We start from the raw sequence: 20,012 nt of genomic DNA, 5'->3' as shown, positions 1-20,012 counted from the left end.
TGGCCAATGCTCCCTCTGCTGATACAGCAGCCAGGCCGGGCTGCAGGGGAACCTTCAGGATGGATGCATCTGAGTTTCAGCTTTTCCTGAACTCTGCCAGGATGCCTGGGGGAGGGGACAGGTGCTGGACTTCCTCATCGTGCTGCGGGCCCTGGAGTGAGAAGTCAGGGTTAGAGAGGAATTGCCTCTTGTTATGACTTGCAGGGATCTGGGTCCTCTGGTCGCCTCAGGCTGACCCTGCAAAGGAGTTGCATCTGCCCACTGGTTCCTTGTGGTCCCGGGAGGTCTAACAGAATCCTGTTGATCTCAGTGATCCAGGAAGGGAATCTCCCCAGAAGCTGAATTTCTCCCAGGAGGGAAGTTAGGAATGGATTCCACCAGCCTGGGAAGAATCCTGACACGAAGCGGCTTCCTCCTGCTACCTAGCAAAGCGGCTGCAGGGTTTTAGGTCTTTTACCACAAAAAACATGATGCCTCATACCATCCCTTGTTTACCACTGCTCAAGAGAGCATTTTTAAAAAAAATTTTTATTGGGGTATAGTTGATGTACAATGTTGTGTTAGTTTCTGCTGTACAGCAAAGTGAATCAGTTATGCATATACATATATCCACTCTTTTTTAGATTCTTTTCCCACATAGGCCATTACAGAGTGTTGAGTAGAGTTCCCTGTGCTATACAGTAGATCCCTATTAGTTACCTATTTTATATATTGTACTGTGTATGTGTCAGTCCCATGTTCCAGTTTATCCCTCTACCCCCCTTACCCCCCGGTAACCATAAGTTTATTTTCTACATCTGTAACTCTGTTTCTGTTTTATAGATTAGTTCGTTTGTAGCCTTTTTTTAGATTCCACGTATAAGCGGTATTGTATATTTATCTTTCTCTGTCTGACTCAAGAGACCGTTGAAGACAGACAAACAAGCAAAAAGCATATAGCCATGAGCAAGCAAAGAAAAATATTCTTACACAAAGGGATTCAGAAACTGAGGATGGAACTGGGAAATCCAAGATGAACATCTAGTACAGGAGTTTCCCAGTAGAGTAGAACTGACGGGAGAGAGTAAGGTTTTTTCCCCCAGTGTCTCAAAGATAGATAATTAGGGCAAAAAACAAACCTTCTGAACTTTGACTAACATTTTCAAAAAGTGAGCTGAAAAGGGCATGGTCGTTGATGAGAGCTAATTATTAATATAGGAGAGCAAGTGGAAAAAATTAAAAAACGGTGGAAAACATGAGGGAAAAGCAAGAGACTAGCCACTCGGATGTGAATAATAGGAGCCCCTGAAGGACAAAGGGAACAGAAAGAAGAGTAATAATAAATGAGAGAAGAAAATTTTCCTAAACTGAGGTAAAGCATAAATCTGTAGATTGAAAGAACTCACTAAGTCTCAGAGAGGATAAATGAAAAAAAGATACATTCCTAGGCATATCCTGGTGACCTTCCTTGGTTGCAAGCATAAAGAAAAAACTTTTTTAAACCTCCGAATGGGCTTAAATAACCTGCAAAATCAAGATAAATATATTGTGCTTTGGATGACTCATCCTCAATATTGGAAAGTAAAGGCAGTGAACCAACATATATATTGACCACTGAGAGAAAAGAACTGCAACTCAAGACTGTATGCAGCCAAAATATTCATGTCAGTGTTAAAAATGCACTTCTGATAGAAAAGGATTGAGACAGTATACAGCCCTGGATGTTTATTTGAGGAAACTACCCCAAGGTATGCTAAGCCTAAGACAAATGCTTCACAGTCCAGAGAACTAGATAGATAAGATGAAAAGGAAATAAAAGTAGTGGGTATTGAATCTAAGTGGAAGATGATAATTAAAATGTCAAGTAAGGGTCCTTGGAAAAAAAAGAAATAATTACAATTCAAAAAGCTAGAATTGGGACTTCCCTGGCGGTCCAATGGTTAAGACTCTGTGATTCCACTGCAGGGGGCACAGGTTCAATCCCTGGTCATTGAACTAAGATCCTGTATGCTGTGCGGCACGGCCAAAAAAAAAAAAAAATTGATGGTTGATCTCAGAAAAAGCAGAATTTAGGAAGAGGGGTGATATCACTAGGAGTGTGGGTGAGAGAAGGATACTATGAAGTTTGTAGGTTGGCAGGGGTGTGAGGCAAGAGTGAGCAAGTACCTTTGTGCAGGAGAGGAGTTTACAATTATTCAATTTGGATGCAATAATAAAAAAGTATAGGTTGGGCTTCCCTGGTGGCGCAGTGGTTGAGAGTCCACCTGCTGTTGCAGGGGACACAGGTTTGTGCTCCAGTCCGGGAGGATCCCACATGCCGCGGAGCGGCTGGGCCCGTGAGCCATGGCCGCTGGGCCTGCGCGTCCGGAGCCTGTACTCCACAAGGGGAGAGGCCACAACAGTGAGAGGCCCGCGTACCACAAAAAAAAAAAAAAAAAAAAAAAAAAGTATAGGTTGATGTAGGACAGTTGGGAATTAAACTGAGAGATTAGAAAAGCAGAGTCCAAATAAACAAGGGGGGAAAAAGGCATTAACAACAATTTGACCAAGCCAGAAAAGACAAGAAAAGGTTAAAAGATGAATATCAATGACATACAATAAACTAGAAACATAAGACCAGGTGTAACTTTGGCACGCTGTATGTGACAGGGTTGAATTTTCCTATCAAAAATCATAGAAAATATTCCTTTAAAGGAGAAATGGCTCATTAAAGGTTGGGGCAGAGAAGGTCCAAGATTTTTTAAAAATCATAGAAAATATGATTACGTTTAAACACAAAATCAAATAGTATCTTGATTCTAGGAGATGCATACAAAGTAGCCCCAGAAAGGGGCTGAAAATCATCTATGAAAAAACTGGGAGTGACATCTAAAATATTAAAACATTTAAAATGCTTAGCAGACCATGCAAAAAAAAATTAAGGAATATTCTCAAGGCCAAAAATTGTGTTGATGTGAATGAAGAACAGCTAGTGGGCTCTAAGGCCAGTGGCTGCCCTGAGGGTATTTGCATATGCTTGTCACCTAGAACTTGCCATTTTAAGAGCTGTATCCTGGACAGACGGAGAGGCTGTTCAAGGTGAAGAGTCAAAACAGAGACACCCCCATGTAACATCAGGACACATGAGGTCTGTACCTCAATGAGAGAAGGAAAACGGCCATCCCTCAGAAGGAAACAGTGGGGAAACTTTCAGTCTTGACCTCGACTCCAAAAGAGTAGGGAAAGAGTACACTTTGTGAAAATGTGTCAGCACAAGCCTGCCCGCGTGGGATTGGAGTTTAAAATCACAGTACTTTCAGGTCTGAGAAATGTCAGCCAAGAAGTTGATTTAAAGGGGTAGCAAATTTGTAAGATATCTCATGCCCTCTGCTGAACCAGTTCTTTCTGGAAAAAAAAAAAATGTACTCTAAACACAGGTCTTGAAAATCTAGAGGAAATTAATGATTTCCTGGCAAAGTACAAACTACCAAGTTGATGGACGAGGTAAGAAAGCTGATCAGAAGAACATTGGAAAGCTTTGATCCACCATTACAAAAAAGATTGGGCCCATGTGGTTTTTCTGCTGGATTTTTATCTACTTTCAAAGATGAGATAACTCTTATTTTATTTAAGAAATTACAGATTGTACAAAACATGGGAAACTCCATAATAAGTTTAATAAGGCTACCATAGGCTTAACCCAAACCTTATAATTATAGTATAAGTAAAATTACAGACCAATTGTATTTATGACAGTAGCTGCAAAAATTATAAACAAAATATTATCCAATAAAATCAGCATAAGCATCTAGGGTTTATTCTAGGAATATACAAATCAAGGACTCCTGTGATATATTTCATTGCCTCAATGAATTAAAGGCTAAAGCCCTCTAAGTAAAATAAAGAAAGTCCTTAAACATGGTAGAAATTATTACCCTAAGCTCACTGCAACCATTATATATGAGTACTGAGAAACTTTCATTGAAAATAGGGAGCATATTATGGACTCCTGTTATTACCACCACATTACTTAGTATATATTACTATTTGGCTATACCATTATAGCTATGAATTAATACAATTAACTCCAAAATAAATCTTGAAAAACATCATATCTTCATTGGCACATGAAATATATATATATATATATATATATATATGTTTATAAAGCCCAAGAGATTTTAAAAATTTTAGAATTAATAGAAGAATTTAGTAAGGCAAGTTGAGAAAAATCAATATAAATAAATCAGTAGCTTTTCTTTCCACTGGAAATAACTGGGTAGAAATGGTAAAAAAAAAATAAAGGTAAAAAATATTCATTTTCATTAGTGACTGGAATATTAAATGAATAGAAATAAATTTCAAAATCAAACAATATATCTTTATGGGGAAAATTTTATTAAAGGATATGGGCCAATAAATAGAAAAACTGTGTGTTTCTAGATAAGAAGACTAGTTATTAATCCTTCTAAGGCTTTATATGTACAAGGTAAAGAAAAAAGTTATAGAGATGGACACATGTGACCATATAAAAATTAAAGTGCTTATAGAACTAATTCCACTAGAGTTAGAAGTCTAACTATTGACTAGGGAAAAAATACTTCAGTTTATATAGCAGACAAAGATGAATGTCCTTAATATCAACAACTCCAAAAACTGATAAGAAAGGAAAAACACCACCATAGAAAATTGGCAAGGTTATGAACAGAAAATTGTTTTTAAAAAATAATCTAGTCATCAATACACATCTGGACAGCTAAGCAAAAGTTTTATTAAGTTTGATTACATCAGGTGATGGTATAGATTTAGGACAAGAAACATTTTCCTACCTTGCTGAAAGGCAAATGACAACGTAACATTTTGAAAGTAATCTCTTAATGCTTCCTAAAATTTAAAGTGGGCAAATATGTCCTTTGCCCCAGAGGTGCCAGGTTTGAGATTCTAGTTATAGATAGGAAAGCCCAATAAAAACTGATATTGCATAAGGATGGTCAGTACAGTCTGTTTTTGAAGTAGCAAAATGCTTAACCATTTTTCCTGATGACTCCTTATCCAAGAAGTACCGCCCTTTAACGAATCAGTAGAGAAAATGTTAATTAAATAAACATTGAATACCATGCAAAATTATGCAGCTGATAAAAAGAATAAGTAGAACTTATATCTCTTAACCTGAAGGCACGTCCATGATTGTTAGTGAGAAGCTGAAGAATGACATAAAATGTAAGCCCATTGTGTGATTATGTATGTTTGGATGAGGAGGGAATATAAAACATGGTTATCATGAATCACCTGGGAAAGGTGGGCAGGAATTTTATTAATACTTTGTGTATTTAGTATTATTTCACAGTTAAAATGTATTACTCTGTTACACTTTTTTTAATTGAAGTATAGTTAATTTACAGTGTGTTAGTCTCAGGTGTACAACAAAGTGATTCAGTCAAATACATATATATACACATATGTGTGTGTGTGTGTATATATATATGTGTATTCTTTTTCAGATTCTTTTCCATTATAGGCTATTACAAGATTTTGAGCTGAGTTCCCTGTGCTATAGAGTAGGTCCTTGTTGTTTAACTATTTTATATATAGTGGTGTATATATGTTACTCCCAAACTCTTAATTTATCTGTCCCACCCTCACTATCCCCTTTAGTAACCACAAGTTTCTTCTCTGTGTCTATTACATTTTTTAAAAGGGACATGTCAATTTAAATTAAGAGGCAAGGTGGGTCTAGAGAAGTAATGTTAATTTCCTCCTCACACCTAAATTAACCATCTGCAATCCCTTTAATGTTCCAGTCCTAAAAATGTTATTATTAAAACTCTACTTTCCTCACATTTTCCAAATGTGTGTGGAAGAAAATCCCTTCCATGTTGGCCTAGAGAAAGAGAAGCAAGCTATCCTTTATTCCTATCTTCCAACAAATCATTTGGTATCTTCTGACAGGGGTGTGTTATGACTAGTTGTGCTCTTTTATTAGAAGTTAATCTTATGTCACTGACATGTACACACTACTGTATATAAAATAGATAACTAATAAGGACCTACTGTATAGCACAGGGAACTCTACTCAGTACTCAGTAATAACTTATATGGGAAAAGAATCTAAAAAAGGTTGGATGTATGTATAACTGATTCACTTTGCTGTACACCTGAAACTAACACAACATTGTAAATCAACTATCCAATAAAAAATTTAAAAACTTAATATTATATTGCCATTTTAATTCCAGTTGCAAACTTCTTTATAAAATGAGTGCTCTTATCCATAGGACAAGTAAATGAAAAATAATATGCTATGTTTTTAACATTGTTATTTGCAATAGCAAATTCCTAGAATTAATGTGATAGATGAAGAGATCAAACGAATCTGTTAACACAGTAATGTCGATTGTTAATTTATAAAATTAATAATGTAGACATATTAACATATTAATTTATGTGTGCATACGCACACACACATAAATTCGTTGTTATATTGGGTTGGCCAAAAAGTTCGTTTGGGTTTTTCCCTAAGATGTGATGGAAAAACCCAAACGAATTTTTTGGCCAACCCAATAAAATCCAAAATTCTCTGCTGTTTATGTGGCCCAAGATATAAATGATATATAAACTTTTAAATTGTAGTTTAATTATACTTAGTAATAGGTAAGTGTAATTATACTATATCATGTGCATTGTAGAAACTTCTTTTAGAAAATACAAATTATAGAAAAATGCAGCCTTTCTGTATATAGTACTGTAATTCTATAAATGGCGATGACTTTTAATTAATATCAAATGATGAATAATGAGGTAATAATACCACTCACAAACATTTTAACATATTTTTCTCTGATTGCTTAAGATATATTTGGTCTGTGAGGTTCTAGTTGGTATGTTTCAAAACCGTATTTTTAACAATATTGTTCTAGATTTTTATATGATATGGCTCCTCATTTTATATGATAGTGGCTAAAATTCATGCACTAACAACCATATGAAATATTTTGAAATAAATTATAGTTTTAGATTACAATTTCACTGTCCCTTTGTTCCTCTAGGTGGCTTTTACAGTACTTTTTGATTTGGAAGCACTTCTGAAGATATGGTGTTTGGGATTTACTGGATATATTAGCTCATCTCTCCACAAATTCGAGCTGCTGCTCGTAATTGGAACCACTCTTCATGTATATCCAGATCTTTATCATTCTCAATTCACATACTTTCAGGTAATACGAATAATGCCTATTTATCTTTAGACATTTTTTTCTTTCCAGGGAAAATACCAACAACTGTAGTAAATACAAACTTCAAAGAGGCCCTATGACATTTTAAATACCAAAAATAGTGCATTCATTTCATTGTTTTAAAAACTCTGAAAATTCAGAGTAATAAATGGAGATGTTTTACATACAGTTCATAGATCAGCACAGTGTGTAGAGGTACATATTTTTTATGTACATGGATATTATGCATCTGTGCATACATGTAAAATTTTAATCTACATCAGATGTTGACACACACTTTAAAGAGCAGGAAATATGAATTTAATTCCAAGTGTAGTTCTCCCTTCTCAATAAGTCTAAATATGCTTGCTCAACACTAACTTACAGTTGAAATAATAAGAAATAAAACTTACCTTTACAGATTGTAATTAGTCATACTTCATTATTTATGAATTCCTATTATTTTCTTTGTGATGATTAAATAACAATACCTATAATTTTTTACTTTGTTTATAATAACTGGATTTCTGTTTTTTCAAATGTGATATATTCAATCACATTACTTTATAATTATTCAGTAAACAAAACTATTACTTATGTTCTTTGTAATTGTTGAATAATAGCAATATGCTGAGCGTTCTTTTTAACTCCTTGGTCAAAATATAATATATGTATATGGGATGACTTAATTTTTAAAATCTCAAGTATAGTCATTTTCTGACTCAAAATTAGTCATTTGTATAACTTATCATATAAATATCAGAAGTTGCATTGTTTTCTTCATAGGTATTTTAAAATAGTTGGAGAATAAAATGGCAGTAGAATTTTTAAAGAAACAATTCAGAGGAACAAGATTCTAACTCCTTAGATGAAAGAAAGTACATTCCAACCTCATTGAACTTACTTATTGATGATACCAAAGCCATCATTTTCAGAGCAGTATTAACTTCAGGTGCCCAATCGTGACCTGAAACTCAGCACTCCTGATACCTGGGAGAAAGGACATGAAAATACAATTCGCAAAAATGAAAAACATACCCCACAAACACACATGAAAAGCTGAGCCTCTCGTAATCACAGCCAAGCACCCAGTGAACTCACAGAGGGTATCATGGTTCAAGCTTTCAGTACTGTCAGCATCTTTGAACAGAAATCTCTTGCCACTGGTTGGGTTATATCCTCAGCCTTGGTTATCATACGTGAGATGCCTGGGGCAAGAGACATACACATGTTTGAAACTCTTGATACAAAATATGCTTTCCAAACATTTGTGTCTTATATGCTCTTGGGCACTGTTGTCTAGATTCACAAAATCAACATGAGCATTTAGTACCTACATTAGAGAATCATTGTACATAATTACAGAAAATATGCCTCATAGTCAAAACTACAACATATCTTTTTTCCAAACCTATTAAATTAAGAAAGACATCAAAGCCTATTACAGCAAGGGTACCAATATAAAATATATTCAGGGCTTTAAAATTCTTATCATTTCTCATAGATAATTTTTCAGTGAAAAGTTAGAAATAGGTCAGAATTTTGCACACAAAGATATTCATTCTAGAATTGTTTATGAGAGAAAGAAATGGGAACTGTTTAAGTGGTAAGCATATGAGGAATAGCTTAGTAACTCATATGCAAATATGGCCATAAAAATAATTATGATGAATTTGTAGTAACTTAGAGATATGATTGTTCTATTTAAATGCAAAACAGTATAAAATATATAACATGTATAGCTACATATCCATGCTATATATAACATATATAGCTCTATATATGTATGTAAAATACCTATAAATGAAAAAATGACCGGAAAGAAATAAACCAAATTATTACAAATGATTAAAAGTCACCACCTCTGGGTTGTTTTTCTTTTTGGCTGCGTGGCTTATGGGGTTTTTAGTTCCCCAACCAGGGATCGAACTGGGACCCTCAGCAGTGAGAGCACGTAGTCCTAACCACTAGGTTTTTTCTTCTACTCTGTTTTTCACAAAATATCTAAAATCAGTGTGCATGGCTCCAATCGTTTTATATATAGACATATAGCTATAGATACAGTCACAATACAGGGTCAGTGAAGTTTGCAATTTTAATATCTGTAAAACTTGTAATAGTTTATGTTAATAGTAGAGTGATTTTCATTTGTATCTCTCTATACATGGCCAAGTTTATATTTGTCTAATGAGATAAACACTGTCTCAGTTATTTTGTGCCTAAAAGCTAAATCTCTCAAGAAACTTAGTTGTCACAAGGATTTTTGCAAATTCACATCTGGAGAACCCACTGTACTGAACAGATTGGCTCTTTATGGGCTGACTTTGATCTCCCCTGTTGGTCCTCATGCTTGCTTCTCATCTCACTTGACCTTTCTTCATCGTGCTGGCAGCAGTTCTTCCCGTAGTGAATGTCACATTTTTTATATCTAAATGAAGCCAACAATTTAGTACAAAATGTCTCCCTTTATATCAGTTATCTCTGGGAGTTGGGTGTTATCCATCTCTTTATTCAGATGAGATTTCCTGAGCACCTACTATGTGCCAGGCACTGTTCCAGATCCTGAGGGCAGAGAAGTGAACAAGGCAGAGAAGATGCCCACCTTGGGAACCTTGCATTCTAGAGGGCAAACAGTTTATACACAAGTACACATAAGTACACAAGTACGAGTGCACGAAAGGAATGTGAGTACAGGAAATGCCGTCCAGGAGAAACAAGCTGAGTGAAAAGGATAGAAGTTGTGGGGTGAGGGTGCTATTTTAGATAAGTTTGTTCAGGGAAGCCCTCTTTGAAGAGGGGACATTTGGGCAGAGAAGGAGCGAACCTTGAGAAGGTCTGGGTGGATGCATTCCAGGTAGAGAGAACTACATGGCACCTGTCCTAAGGAGAACACATGCTTGATGGAGTGAACATAGGGCATATTACAGGGAGTAATAAAGTCTTCACAAAATGCTCTGGTTCTGACATAGCAGGGTGATGACACCGGCTGGTATTTATCGTGCACCTACTGTGTGCCAGGCACTCTGCCGAGTGCATGGCTTCATTTGTTTCTCGTTAGAGAATAAACTGTTTTGATGGAGTGTAAACTGCGATCCCTAGAGACTGAATAACTCGCCCAAGACCACATAACTAGCAAATGGTGGAAACTCATTCCCAAGAAGTTTAATCTTATATTCATATTCTTAACCACTCAATTGCTACAGTATCTCACTATTAATCAGCAGAGTGACCTTTAACAACAGACTTAGAAATGTGACCAGGAAAATGTGCTTTGGAAGCAACCACAAAATGTCCTACAGTGCTTATCTTTGAATGTATGGTTTACTTTATTTCGTATCTGTAGGAACACAGAATCAAAAGGCTTTATTGGGTAGACAGAGTGAAAAGCATACTTATCCCCAAATAAATGAAAAGGCATAATTAGAGTTACCGATAAGGATTTTGCCTTTCCACAGATGCAGGCCTGCCCCTTTGAAAATGCTTATCAAATCACCAATGTGGGAATTGTGTTAAGTTATGTTTCTTCCAGCTAATGAAATATTAATTTATCAGAATTGCACAGATGTGCATAGACTGTTTTTATTAGAATTTGGGGCAGGATTGAAGATTACTTAGGCAATCTTTTAAATATGATTTTAATGCAAGTGGAGAAAACACAAGGTACTGAAATTTGAGCAATAAACCAGTTGGATTGTTCCTGTAAACTTTCCTGGACTCAGCTGTTTAACTGTTAGATACTGAATCATTTATGTCTAGGAATAAATATAAGTGTAAAATCTTTTCATATTATTATTCTGGATGTTACTATTTTAATAGTTCTTATGATAAAGCTGTTTGCTTGTTATTTGGGAAGATGACCCAAGTGTAATATGTTCTGATTTGGAAATGTATGTTAAGAATTATAGCGGGAAAAACTAGTAGCTTAACCATGCCTGTGGTATAATGTTTAATTTGAACAATATACTTTCTCACATAAATTTTCTTCTTAAAGTATTAAGTATTTTAAATGAGCATGAAGGAAATCTACATTTTCTCAACTTCTTTAAACATTTGTTCATTAGTTTACTAGACCTGCAGCTACAACCCATACTATTGATACTTGTGTTCTGCAGACAATAAGAATACGGTTCACCATTAGTAGTTCCTGTTAATTCAGAGTCTGGGGGTAGCGGGTAAATGTGGCTTCAGGGATGGCCAGATTCAGAGGCTAACATGGTATTATTGGGACCCCGTCCATTTCTCCACTCACCTTTCTTCTGTGTTGGTATCATTTCTAAGCTCTCTTTGTCCATGTGGTGGCTAAGATGGCTCCCAGAAGCTCAGGGCTTATGTGGCTCTTACAGTAATTCCAGTTGAGGCTAAAAAATAGGACACCTCTCATAGGTCCCACAGAAGTTCTGATGACTGAGGTCATTGTGAATACCCTGGCCAGGCCTGGATCATGGGGGTCAGGAAGTCCCTTCTGGACCTCATAGACTAAGAGGATTAGGAAGCTAGGGTTGCTGGAAAAATCCAAACGCATGTTATTTTGTGTAAAAATTTAAATCTGGGGGGTTTTTTTGTTTGGTTTTTTTTTTGCGGTACGCAGACCTCTCACTGTTGTGGCCTCTCCCGTTGCGGAGCACAGGCTCCGGACGCGCAGGCTCAGCGGCCATGGCCCACGGGCCCAGCCGCTCCGTGGCATGTGGGATCTTCCCGGACCGGGGCATGAACCCGTGTCCCCTGCGTCGGCAGGCGGACTCTCAACCACTACGCCACCAGGGAAGCCCTACATCTAGGTTTTTAATGCATTTCCTTTTCTTTACTGTATTCTTTCTTCTCCTGAGAAGCCTTTACAGACACCTTAAGCTCTTATTGATATCGAACCATCTTGGACTATCATTCTACTTACCATCTTTCATTTATACCAAGACCACAATTTTCCTATTTTAATATCTCTAAACTGGGACTTGTCTTATAATCAGTGGTGTGTTATACTTTAATTGGCGGCATTTTTCACTTTCTCAGTGGTACATAAAAAAATCGATGGCATCTTAGACTTGTTGAAAAATGCTATTTTTCCATATTTTATACTTCAACTTTTAATTATTCTACTTTATATTTTTAATCTTATAGATATGCCTTTAAGAGCTGTGCCTTTGTATTATACTCCCTTTGTAACAGTAATAGCCATTGAATCTTATTTGTCCAACACAGTGTTTGGCACATAATAATATTTGTTAAGTGAATGAGAAAATTAATTAGTTATGGGTGGTAGTTTTTGCATATATATATGCAAAACATTTAAATGTGTGTGTGTTTAGATAACCAGCTGAGCACGTATAACAAAGTTCTAAAAATTACAGGGCTTGCGTAAGATAGAAGTGTGTTTCTCTCCAGTTGGTGGGAGTCCAGGGCAAGTAGGTGGCTCTGCTCCCCAGGGCCATCCAGAAAGCAGGCCTGTTGGGTTAGACTGAATGTATCATCTTCTATACGAGGCTTCTATTTTTGTTCCAAAGGGACAATTACAGTTGTTTTAATTTCCCAGCCAGAGGAAGGTATAAAAATTATTTAACTTAAAGTGCAAAGATCACTTCTTTTCACATTCCATAGGTCTGAACCTAGTCCACCGGCCACAACTGGATACAAGTGGGGCTGGAAAATGCAGTCTGTAGCCTTGCTAGGCTAAAATTCAGCAAGTTCTATTAATTAAAGGAAGGATAGAATAGGTCTTAGAGTAGCAGTCTCAGCCATGAGTAAAGACTCCTTGATAGATGGATTTTTAAAATTTCCTTTTGAATGTACAGTAATCCCTAGGAAAGTTTGTTTTATGAGACAATGAATATGCCTAATATTGAACTAATGTTTTCTTTGATATTTGAACATTAGAACAAATGTCAATTTTATTTCAACAATATGTGTTAATTAATGCCACTTTGAATTATCACATCATATATTAAAACACTGAGTTGTCACCATTTTCCTTCCTTCATTCCTTTGGGATTTATTGAGTTCTTGCTATATGGCAGTCACTGAGCTACTGATATCTTAGTTATTAAATTGTTTAATTTAATTGCTAAATGTGATTTTATAGAGTGCTATGAAAAATGAGATTTTAGTATGAACTTATTTAAGATTCAGTATAAATAAACGATCAAGTGTGTGTGTTTTTCTCTCCCACAATAGGTTCTTCGGGTAGTTCGGCTTATTAAAATTTCACCTGCATTAGAAGACTTCGTGTACAAGATATTTGGTCCTGGAAAAAAGCTCGGAAGTTTGGTTGTGTTTACTGCCAGCCTCTTGATTGTTATGTCAGCAATTAGTTTGCAGATGTTCTGCTTTGTCGAAGAGCTGGATAGATTTACAACGTTTCCAAGGGTAAGAACAAAAAATGCAGTCAGTTTAATTCAGTTATTCTGAATTAATATCAAAGTAATTTCACTTTAACAGTGGTTTTAAAATAATGTCTTTTTCTATAACTTGAAGTAGTTCAGTTTTAATATTCACAGTGGTGTTTTTTGCAGAATACAGGTGTTTGAGAACATTTTCAGCATTGTCAGATTATGTGTCAATTCTAAAATTCTGGAAATAATCTTAATAGAATGAGATGCAGAAACCGGTAAAGATGGAAGATAGGGTTCTTAGTACCTATAAATGAAAATATAGCAGAACTTTAAAATTATTAATTTAAAAATGTTTAAAGTTTGCTTTTATGTGTTTGTGAGAGTTAACATTTTAAATCTGTTTTACAGTTCATATATATTTTTATGTCAGGCATGATCTAGAAGGAAATTTTGATTTTCAATATATAAATTTCATAAACTCTTCAGATTTGAAGTGTCTTTAAAAGATCATCTAGTTCATAACTCTGTATTCTTGTTAGAATTCACTTAGGCTAAAAAGAAAGTTAAAAACCAGTCAATCCATAAAGAACTTGTGTAGAAGATACAGCGCCTAATCAGAAGGATCCTGAAATTTAACTCCATGTGGATTTAGAAATATGAAAAAATATAATGACCAAGGCAAAGAATATATATAGATATTTTTATAGCCTTGGGGTAAGAACAACATATATTTTTTTAAAAAAATAAGCTTTGAGGGCAAACGTGTCTGTAACATAACAGATAGACTAATATAGCCTGGGTTATTTTTTAAAATTTTAACAGATAGACTAAAATACTCTGGGTTATTACTTGTTTTAATCTTGTACTAAATGTGTTACTCATTGCCAAGCATTTGTTGAGTGCCTATCAAGAGCCAGGCCGTGTTGGCCATCCTGAGACATAAACAATTAAGTTCCTAGTCTTCAAGTATTCTCAGTTGAGGGTGGGTAACCAGTATGTAGACATAAAACATGACAGGCTTTGGTAAAGGCAAACACAAGGTGCTCTGGGAACCCCGAGGTGAGGTCCATAACCAGGAATGGAAGAATCCAGGAAGACTCCCTGGAACAGGAAGTTAGTGAGGAACAGCTGGATGGAGCCAGAGGAGGTGCACAGAGAACAGTGTTCTGGGTCATGGGGATAGCATGTGCTGAAGGTTGAATTGAGCTGTGTCTTGTTCCAGAACTTAAATGAGAAAGGACAGTCGCTGACAGGAGGAGGACATAAAGCCAAGGAACTTTTAAGTTGGTGAAAGCGTGATCACGATTAAATGCCATTGAGAGAGCGCAAGGAGAGGGCAATAAAGATGTGTGAGCTAAAGAGGACGCTGGCAGAAGGTTTCTGAAGGCAGCCTGCAGGGCACTGGCGCAGGGCAGGTGTCAAGGTGGTCTCGTAGGACAGCAAGCCGAGCCGAAAGTCACAGCAAGCCTTGGTTCACTTTCAGCCACAGTGCAGGCAGCAGGCAGGAACCGGCACCGCTGCCCAGGCCCCGTTCTGCCCACTGGACAGCACTGGGTGAGGGGCAGGTGCACCAGCCCTGGCACGGTGACGAGGGAGGGATCTTTGCCCAGGAGCCCTGAGCAAAGCTCCTGCCCTTTTACGAACCGGGGAGGGCCTAGGGATATGACTAGAGGAAGGGCTAGAAGTGAAAATGTACTGAGTCAGGATGGAGAAAAGTGCCTCAGCTGAGGCCCCCGCGTGGGGGAGACCTCCGAGCAGAGGCACGCAGGCCGGGAATGCTGCTGTGCACATGAGCGGGGCAGCCTGGGGGCCGAGTCCTTGCCTGAAACTCCCTGCAGACACTGCGGTGCACAGCTGTGCCCCAAAACCATGTGGGGAGGGCAGCTTCCCTCCCCTCCCCATGAGCCTGCCGGGCAAAGCCTGGTCCCTGGCCGTGGTCGGGTCACTTAGGATTGGCCTGGAGCCAGACTCCTCTGCAGTGGGACCAGCTCTTCCTCTAGGGATAGACAGATGTAAGCAAAGATGACAGTGTTGTCGTCAAGGCTACCTTCTCTTAGGCTGCCCCTTCACTGCCCCCTCGCTGGGTAAATACAAAGAGCAGACTGCCATCCCCATCATGATCACCGTCCGCCCCTCAGGCCAGTTTAATTCACCTCCCGGGGTGGGCAATGGGTACTAAACGGTAACAAGCCTTTATTTATTACACAGACCTATCTTAATTTCATACCTTATCTTCAGTTTTTGCCCTTTCCTCTCATTTCACCCCACCAACTTTATATCCTTTACCCAAAACCTCTTTGAACCAGATGATTTTTGGAGTGCAGAATATTCTAGATATTGTAAGGGTGATATCACCCTCCACAGCTGTCTGAATCAGCACCCTGTAACAAATACATTAATATTTCTCTAGCAAAACATCAACCTTCAGAAAAAGAAGGGTAAATAAAGACAATAAATAAGACCTCGGTCAGATCAGACTTTTGCCACTAAATGAGCTACCAACAAAACCAAACAAAACACCTTTGGGTATTTTCAAAATGTTCTGAATATTGAAGTTGTGAATAAGGGCTGTGGGCCTGCATATGAAAGCATTGTGGATAAGAGTCTATACTTACTGCTCCATCACTTTTTAGTTATGTGACACCAAATGAATTATTCTTTAAGCTTTTATTTTTTCACATCTAAAATACAGGCAAAAATGGTATTTTCCTCATAGCATTGTGTGTGTTGAATGATATACAGAAACAACCCAACTCTGGGTTTAGAAAGCATTAAAAAAGTGATATCCCGGCTTCTCTGGTGGCGCAGTGGTTAGGGGTCTGCCTGCCGATGCAGGGGACACGGGTTCGTGTCCCAGTCCGGGAGGATCCCACATGCCGCGGAGTGGCTGGGCCCGTGAGCCATGGCCACTGAGCCTGTACGTCCGGAGTCTGTGCTCCGCAGGAGAGGCCACGGCAGTGAGAGGCCCACGTACCGCCAAAAAAAAAAAAAAGAAAAAAGAAAAATAAAGTGATATCCCATATAATATATTTGAAATTGGCATAATACAGAGGCTACTCTGTATTAAAGACAAGGCTGCTTTAGATCCAGTCCTGCCTTAGCCCCTTGGGATTTGCTCTAATTTTCCAGCCATAATTGTAATCAAGTAGCATTGTATTTTCAGATCTCCAATTACTCAGTTGTGCTTTTCCTCCTGATTACTGTGACCATCTTAATGAAAGCAGCCAGCGACTATGGGGCCCCTAATCAGTTATACAGCAGCTGACAGCGTTGACACGGGAAGTGACTAGATTACTCCTTGCATATGAACGCAATTAAGAGTTAAATTCCTGAAACATAATCAAATCTTGCAAGAAATGTTAAAAATATTACAATTACAAAAAGCCATCATTGTCATTCCCAGCCAAATAAAGCATCGTCTGTTGGTGGCACTTGCCTGATATGAGATGATCAGGAAAGATGATTATAAACACAGGGCAGACGATGCTAGATCTTTGCGGGCCTTGTCCCCTTCCATCCTCATGGGACATCTCCCTCATTACTCAGTGGCTGGGTGTTGAGGTGGGTTGGTTAATTATATTATTAGCCAAAGCACCGCGCATTAGGAGAACAGATTTTCTGTAAGAAAAATCACGTGATCCATCCCAGTGCAAAATCGGAACTTTTAAAATCAGCAATTGTTTGTATTATCTTTACTTGGATCCACTCCGTCTTGGAGGCTAGCGACCCCCATCACACACAGGACCGTGGGATGCAGGAAGCAACGGCAGGAAGGTGTGAGTGGCTCAAGAGAGGACCGGTCATGAAGAGAGGAGCGTTCTTGGTGAAGGGGACCCAGCATCTGTGCCCGGGAGATCATTACTCTGGCTGTTTCTGGAACCTGACCTTGACCCAGCCATCTGGGGGGGTATAGTCTCTCTAGGGAAATAGGACTAGATGTAAAACCCAACACTGGTTTGATTGGACCTGATTGTATCCTGGGCTCCAGCAACCTGCTGTGAGACCCCTCTAAGAGGAGCTGACATGGACCTGGGAAGCTGGTTTCCCTTCCACATCCCAAGAAGAGAACCCTGAAGGGGCAGAGGGACATAGGAGACAACAGCAACCCGGGCACACTAAGTAACCGCCCAGTGCATTGACCCTCTGATGCAGCTCCAGCTACACTGGAAGACTCCAGGTGCTTCTGGAGATACTCAAAGGTGAAAGGATACTAAAGGGATTAGGATTATTCCACCGGTTCCCCAGTGGGTCTCCGTGCCTCATTCGACCACACTGCAGCCTGTGCTCCATTTGCAGTAAAACCGATCCTTCTTCGATGTAAATTGCCTCATGACACTCTCCTATTTAAAATGCTTCAAGATTCTCCTTTCCCTCGAGATAACAAACATTTTAATAGGGTTTTCAGTATCTTTTCCGCTCTGGCCCCATTTACCTCTTTGGGCTCATATTTCAGGATTCCCCCCAACACACCTTTCAAAGGCAGAGATGGTGTCTACCTTTTTTTTTTTTTTTTTTTAATTTTTTAGCCACACAGCATGTGGGATCTTAGTTCCCAGACCAGGGATCGAATCTGTACCCCCTGCAGTGGAAGCTCGGAGTCTTAACCACTGGACCACCAGGGAAGTTCTAATGGCGTCTGTCTTGCTCATTTAAATCCTCCGTGTTTAGCACAATCCTTGCCACAGGGTAGCTGGTGAATAGGTGTTTGGATGAAGAATGAATAATAGTCCTGGACCAAAACAGACGTCTCCGATCCTTCCACACTGTATCAGGCTCAACAGGACAGATGCCGCCTTCTGCTGTTGTCTACAGCTCCGAGACCCCTGTCAGCCTCCATCACTGCCCTTACCCTCATCCCATCAACAATGTCTGCATAATTCTGTCTGAATGTTTTGGCTGCAAGTAGCAGAAAATTGACTCCAACTAACTTAAACAATTAGTAAATTTATCTCCCAAAATTCAAGAGATTAGGTAGACTTGGGGAAGCCAGGACTCTGGGTCTTTCACTGAAATTCTCTCAGTTGTTGTCATGGGTTAACTTATGTGTCCCCAAAAGATGTGTTGAAATACTAACCCTCAGTACTCCCGAAATGTGACCTTATCTGGAAATAGCGATAATCAAGTTAAAATGAGGTCATTAGGGTGAACCCTAATCCAATATGACTGATATTCTATAAAAAGGGGAGATTTTGACACCAAGACAGACATACACAGAGAGAAGACAATGTGACACACATGGGGAAGACGGCCATGTGATTGTCATGACATCTACAAGCCAAGGACCTCCAAGGATTGTCAGCAAGCACCCAAAGCAGAAGAAGCAAGGAGAATCCTTCAGAGGGAGCGTGGTCCTGCCGACACCTTGATTTCTGATTACTCGCCTCCAGAACTGTGAGATAATACGTTCCCACTGTTTGAAGCCACCCAGTTTTGGGTACCAGCAACCCTAGCAAAGCAAAGCAGTTTCATTGTCCATGTGTTGTCTTCATGTGTTAACAAAGTGGATGCAACATTTTCAGGCTTCGTGATAAAATCTAGAAGAAGGAGGGTCACCTCCGCCCAGATCTCCTTCTTAGAATCAAGGACACCTTTCCCAGTGCCTTCCCCCTGGCTCTGCCCCCCAGCAAGGCAGCTCTCATCTCTCATCCGGCAGGATTGGGTCACTTGGTCACTACTAAATGAATTGCTGGCAAGATGGCTAGAGTCAAGGTGATTGGCTTGGATTCATCATAGGGGAAGAAATGGATACTGGGGAGACAGCCACAGAAGCCACTACAATCGTCAGACCCAAAACCTGGACGAGATTTCTCTCACTCATTCTGCCTCTGAAGCTCCCATATGCCCTGTGCAAACAGGCTGTGCAGATAGACACAGAGTAGGAGGACGGCTGGTGTTTAATTTCTCTCCCGGAAGCATCTGGGTCCCAGCTCCTTTCCAAGATGCCCACATAGGACCTGCCAAGCAGCCAGCCTAGGGCCTGGCACATACTGGGTTCCTGCTTCCCATCTTTATGGTTGCTTCTGTCACACACCATCGACACGTATGCAAGGTCTCATCTTCTTTACTAGACTGCAAGTAGCTTGAAGTTGGCAGCACTGTGCTCTTTTCTCCTGACACCTCTCAGAGCACTTATTAGCACTGTGTCATGGGATCTGCAGCATCAGGACGCAGAGACAGAGAGGAAACAGCCAGAGGAGCCTCAGCAAAAACCCCGTGAGATGGAGGAAAGGAGCCTGAATGTTTTCAGTGGGAAAAAAAAGAATGACATATGGACACAATTTAATAAAACAACTTTGTCATCTCAAGCCAATAACTTTCTCTTCTAATTTGGACAAAACAGACACACTGCTAAGTAGAAATAACAAGACCAAGTCCTGCTGTGAGGCAGTATCCCGCCATTCCTGTTTTGTTGGGACTAATAGGTTGTATTATAAGAACAATTAGATTAGCTTTCCATGAAGGAAAAGCCCATACAGGTCATGAGACAGGTTGCCATAGGCAAGAGCCACATCTCTCTGTA

The 20,012-nt window shown here is 38.9% G+C and overlaps 1 protein-coding gene across 9 annotated transcripts in view; it reads left to right on the top strand.

Annotated features, from left to right (window-relative positions):
• The window catches only part of NALCN (sodium leak channel, non-selective), a 294,176-nt gene that overhangs the window by 131,547 nt on the left and 142,617 nt on the right, over positions 1–20,012 (top strand). For 8 of the 9 annotated variants that reach the window (XR_004346630.1, XR_004346629.1, XR_004346631.1 and 5 more), the window contains 2 exons: positions 7,005–7,172; positions 13,335–13,526. Coding sequence is in view for 5 of the 9 variants with exons in the window: in XM_032610831.1 (XP_032466722.1) it covers positions 7,005–7,172; positions 13,335–13,526 (360 nt within the window). In the remaining 4 variants the exon portion in view is untranslated. The remainder of the gene's footprint in view (positions 1–7,004; positions 7,173–13,334; positions 13,527–20,012) is intronic. The other variant, XM_032610834.1, reaches the window with a different exon arrangement.

The sequence above is a fragment of the Phocoena sinus genome, chromosome 18 (genome assembly GCF_008692025.1).
Source record: "Phocoena sinus isolate mPhoSin1 chromosome 18, mPhoSin1.pri, whole genome shotgun sequence".
Classification (NCBI taxonomy): domain Eukaryota; kingdom Metazoa; phylum Chordata; class Mammalia; order Artiodactyla; family Phocoenidae; genus Phocoena; species Phocoena sinus.
The sequence above is the reverse complement of the archived record's forward strand: the minus strand, read 5'-3'. Positions and strand labels throughout refer to the sequence as shown.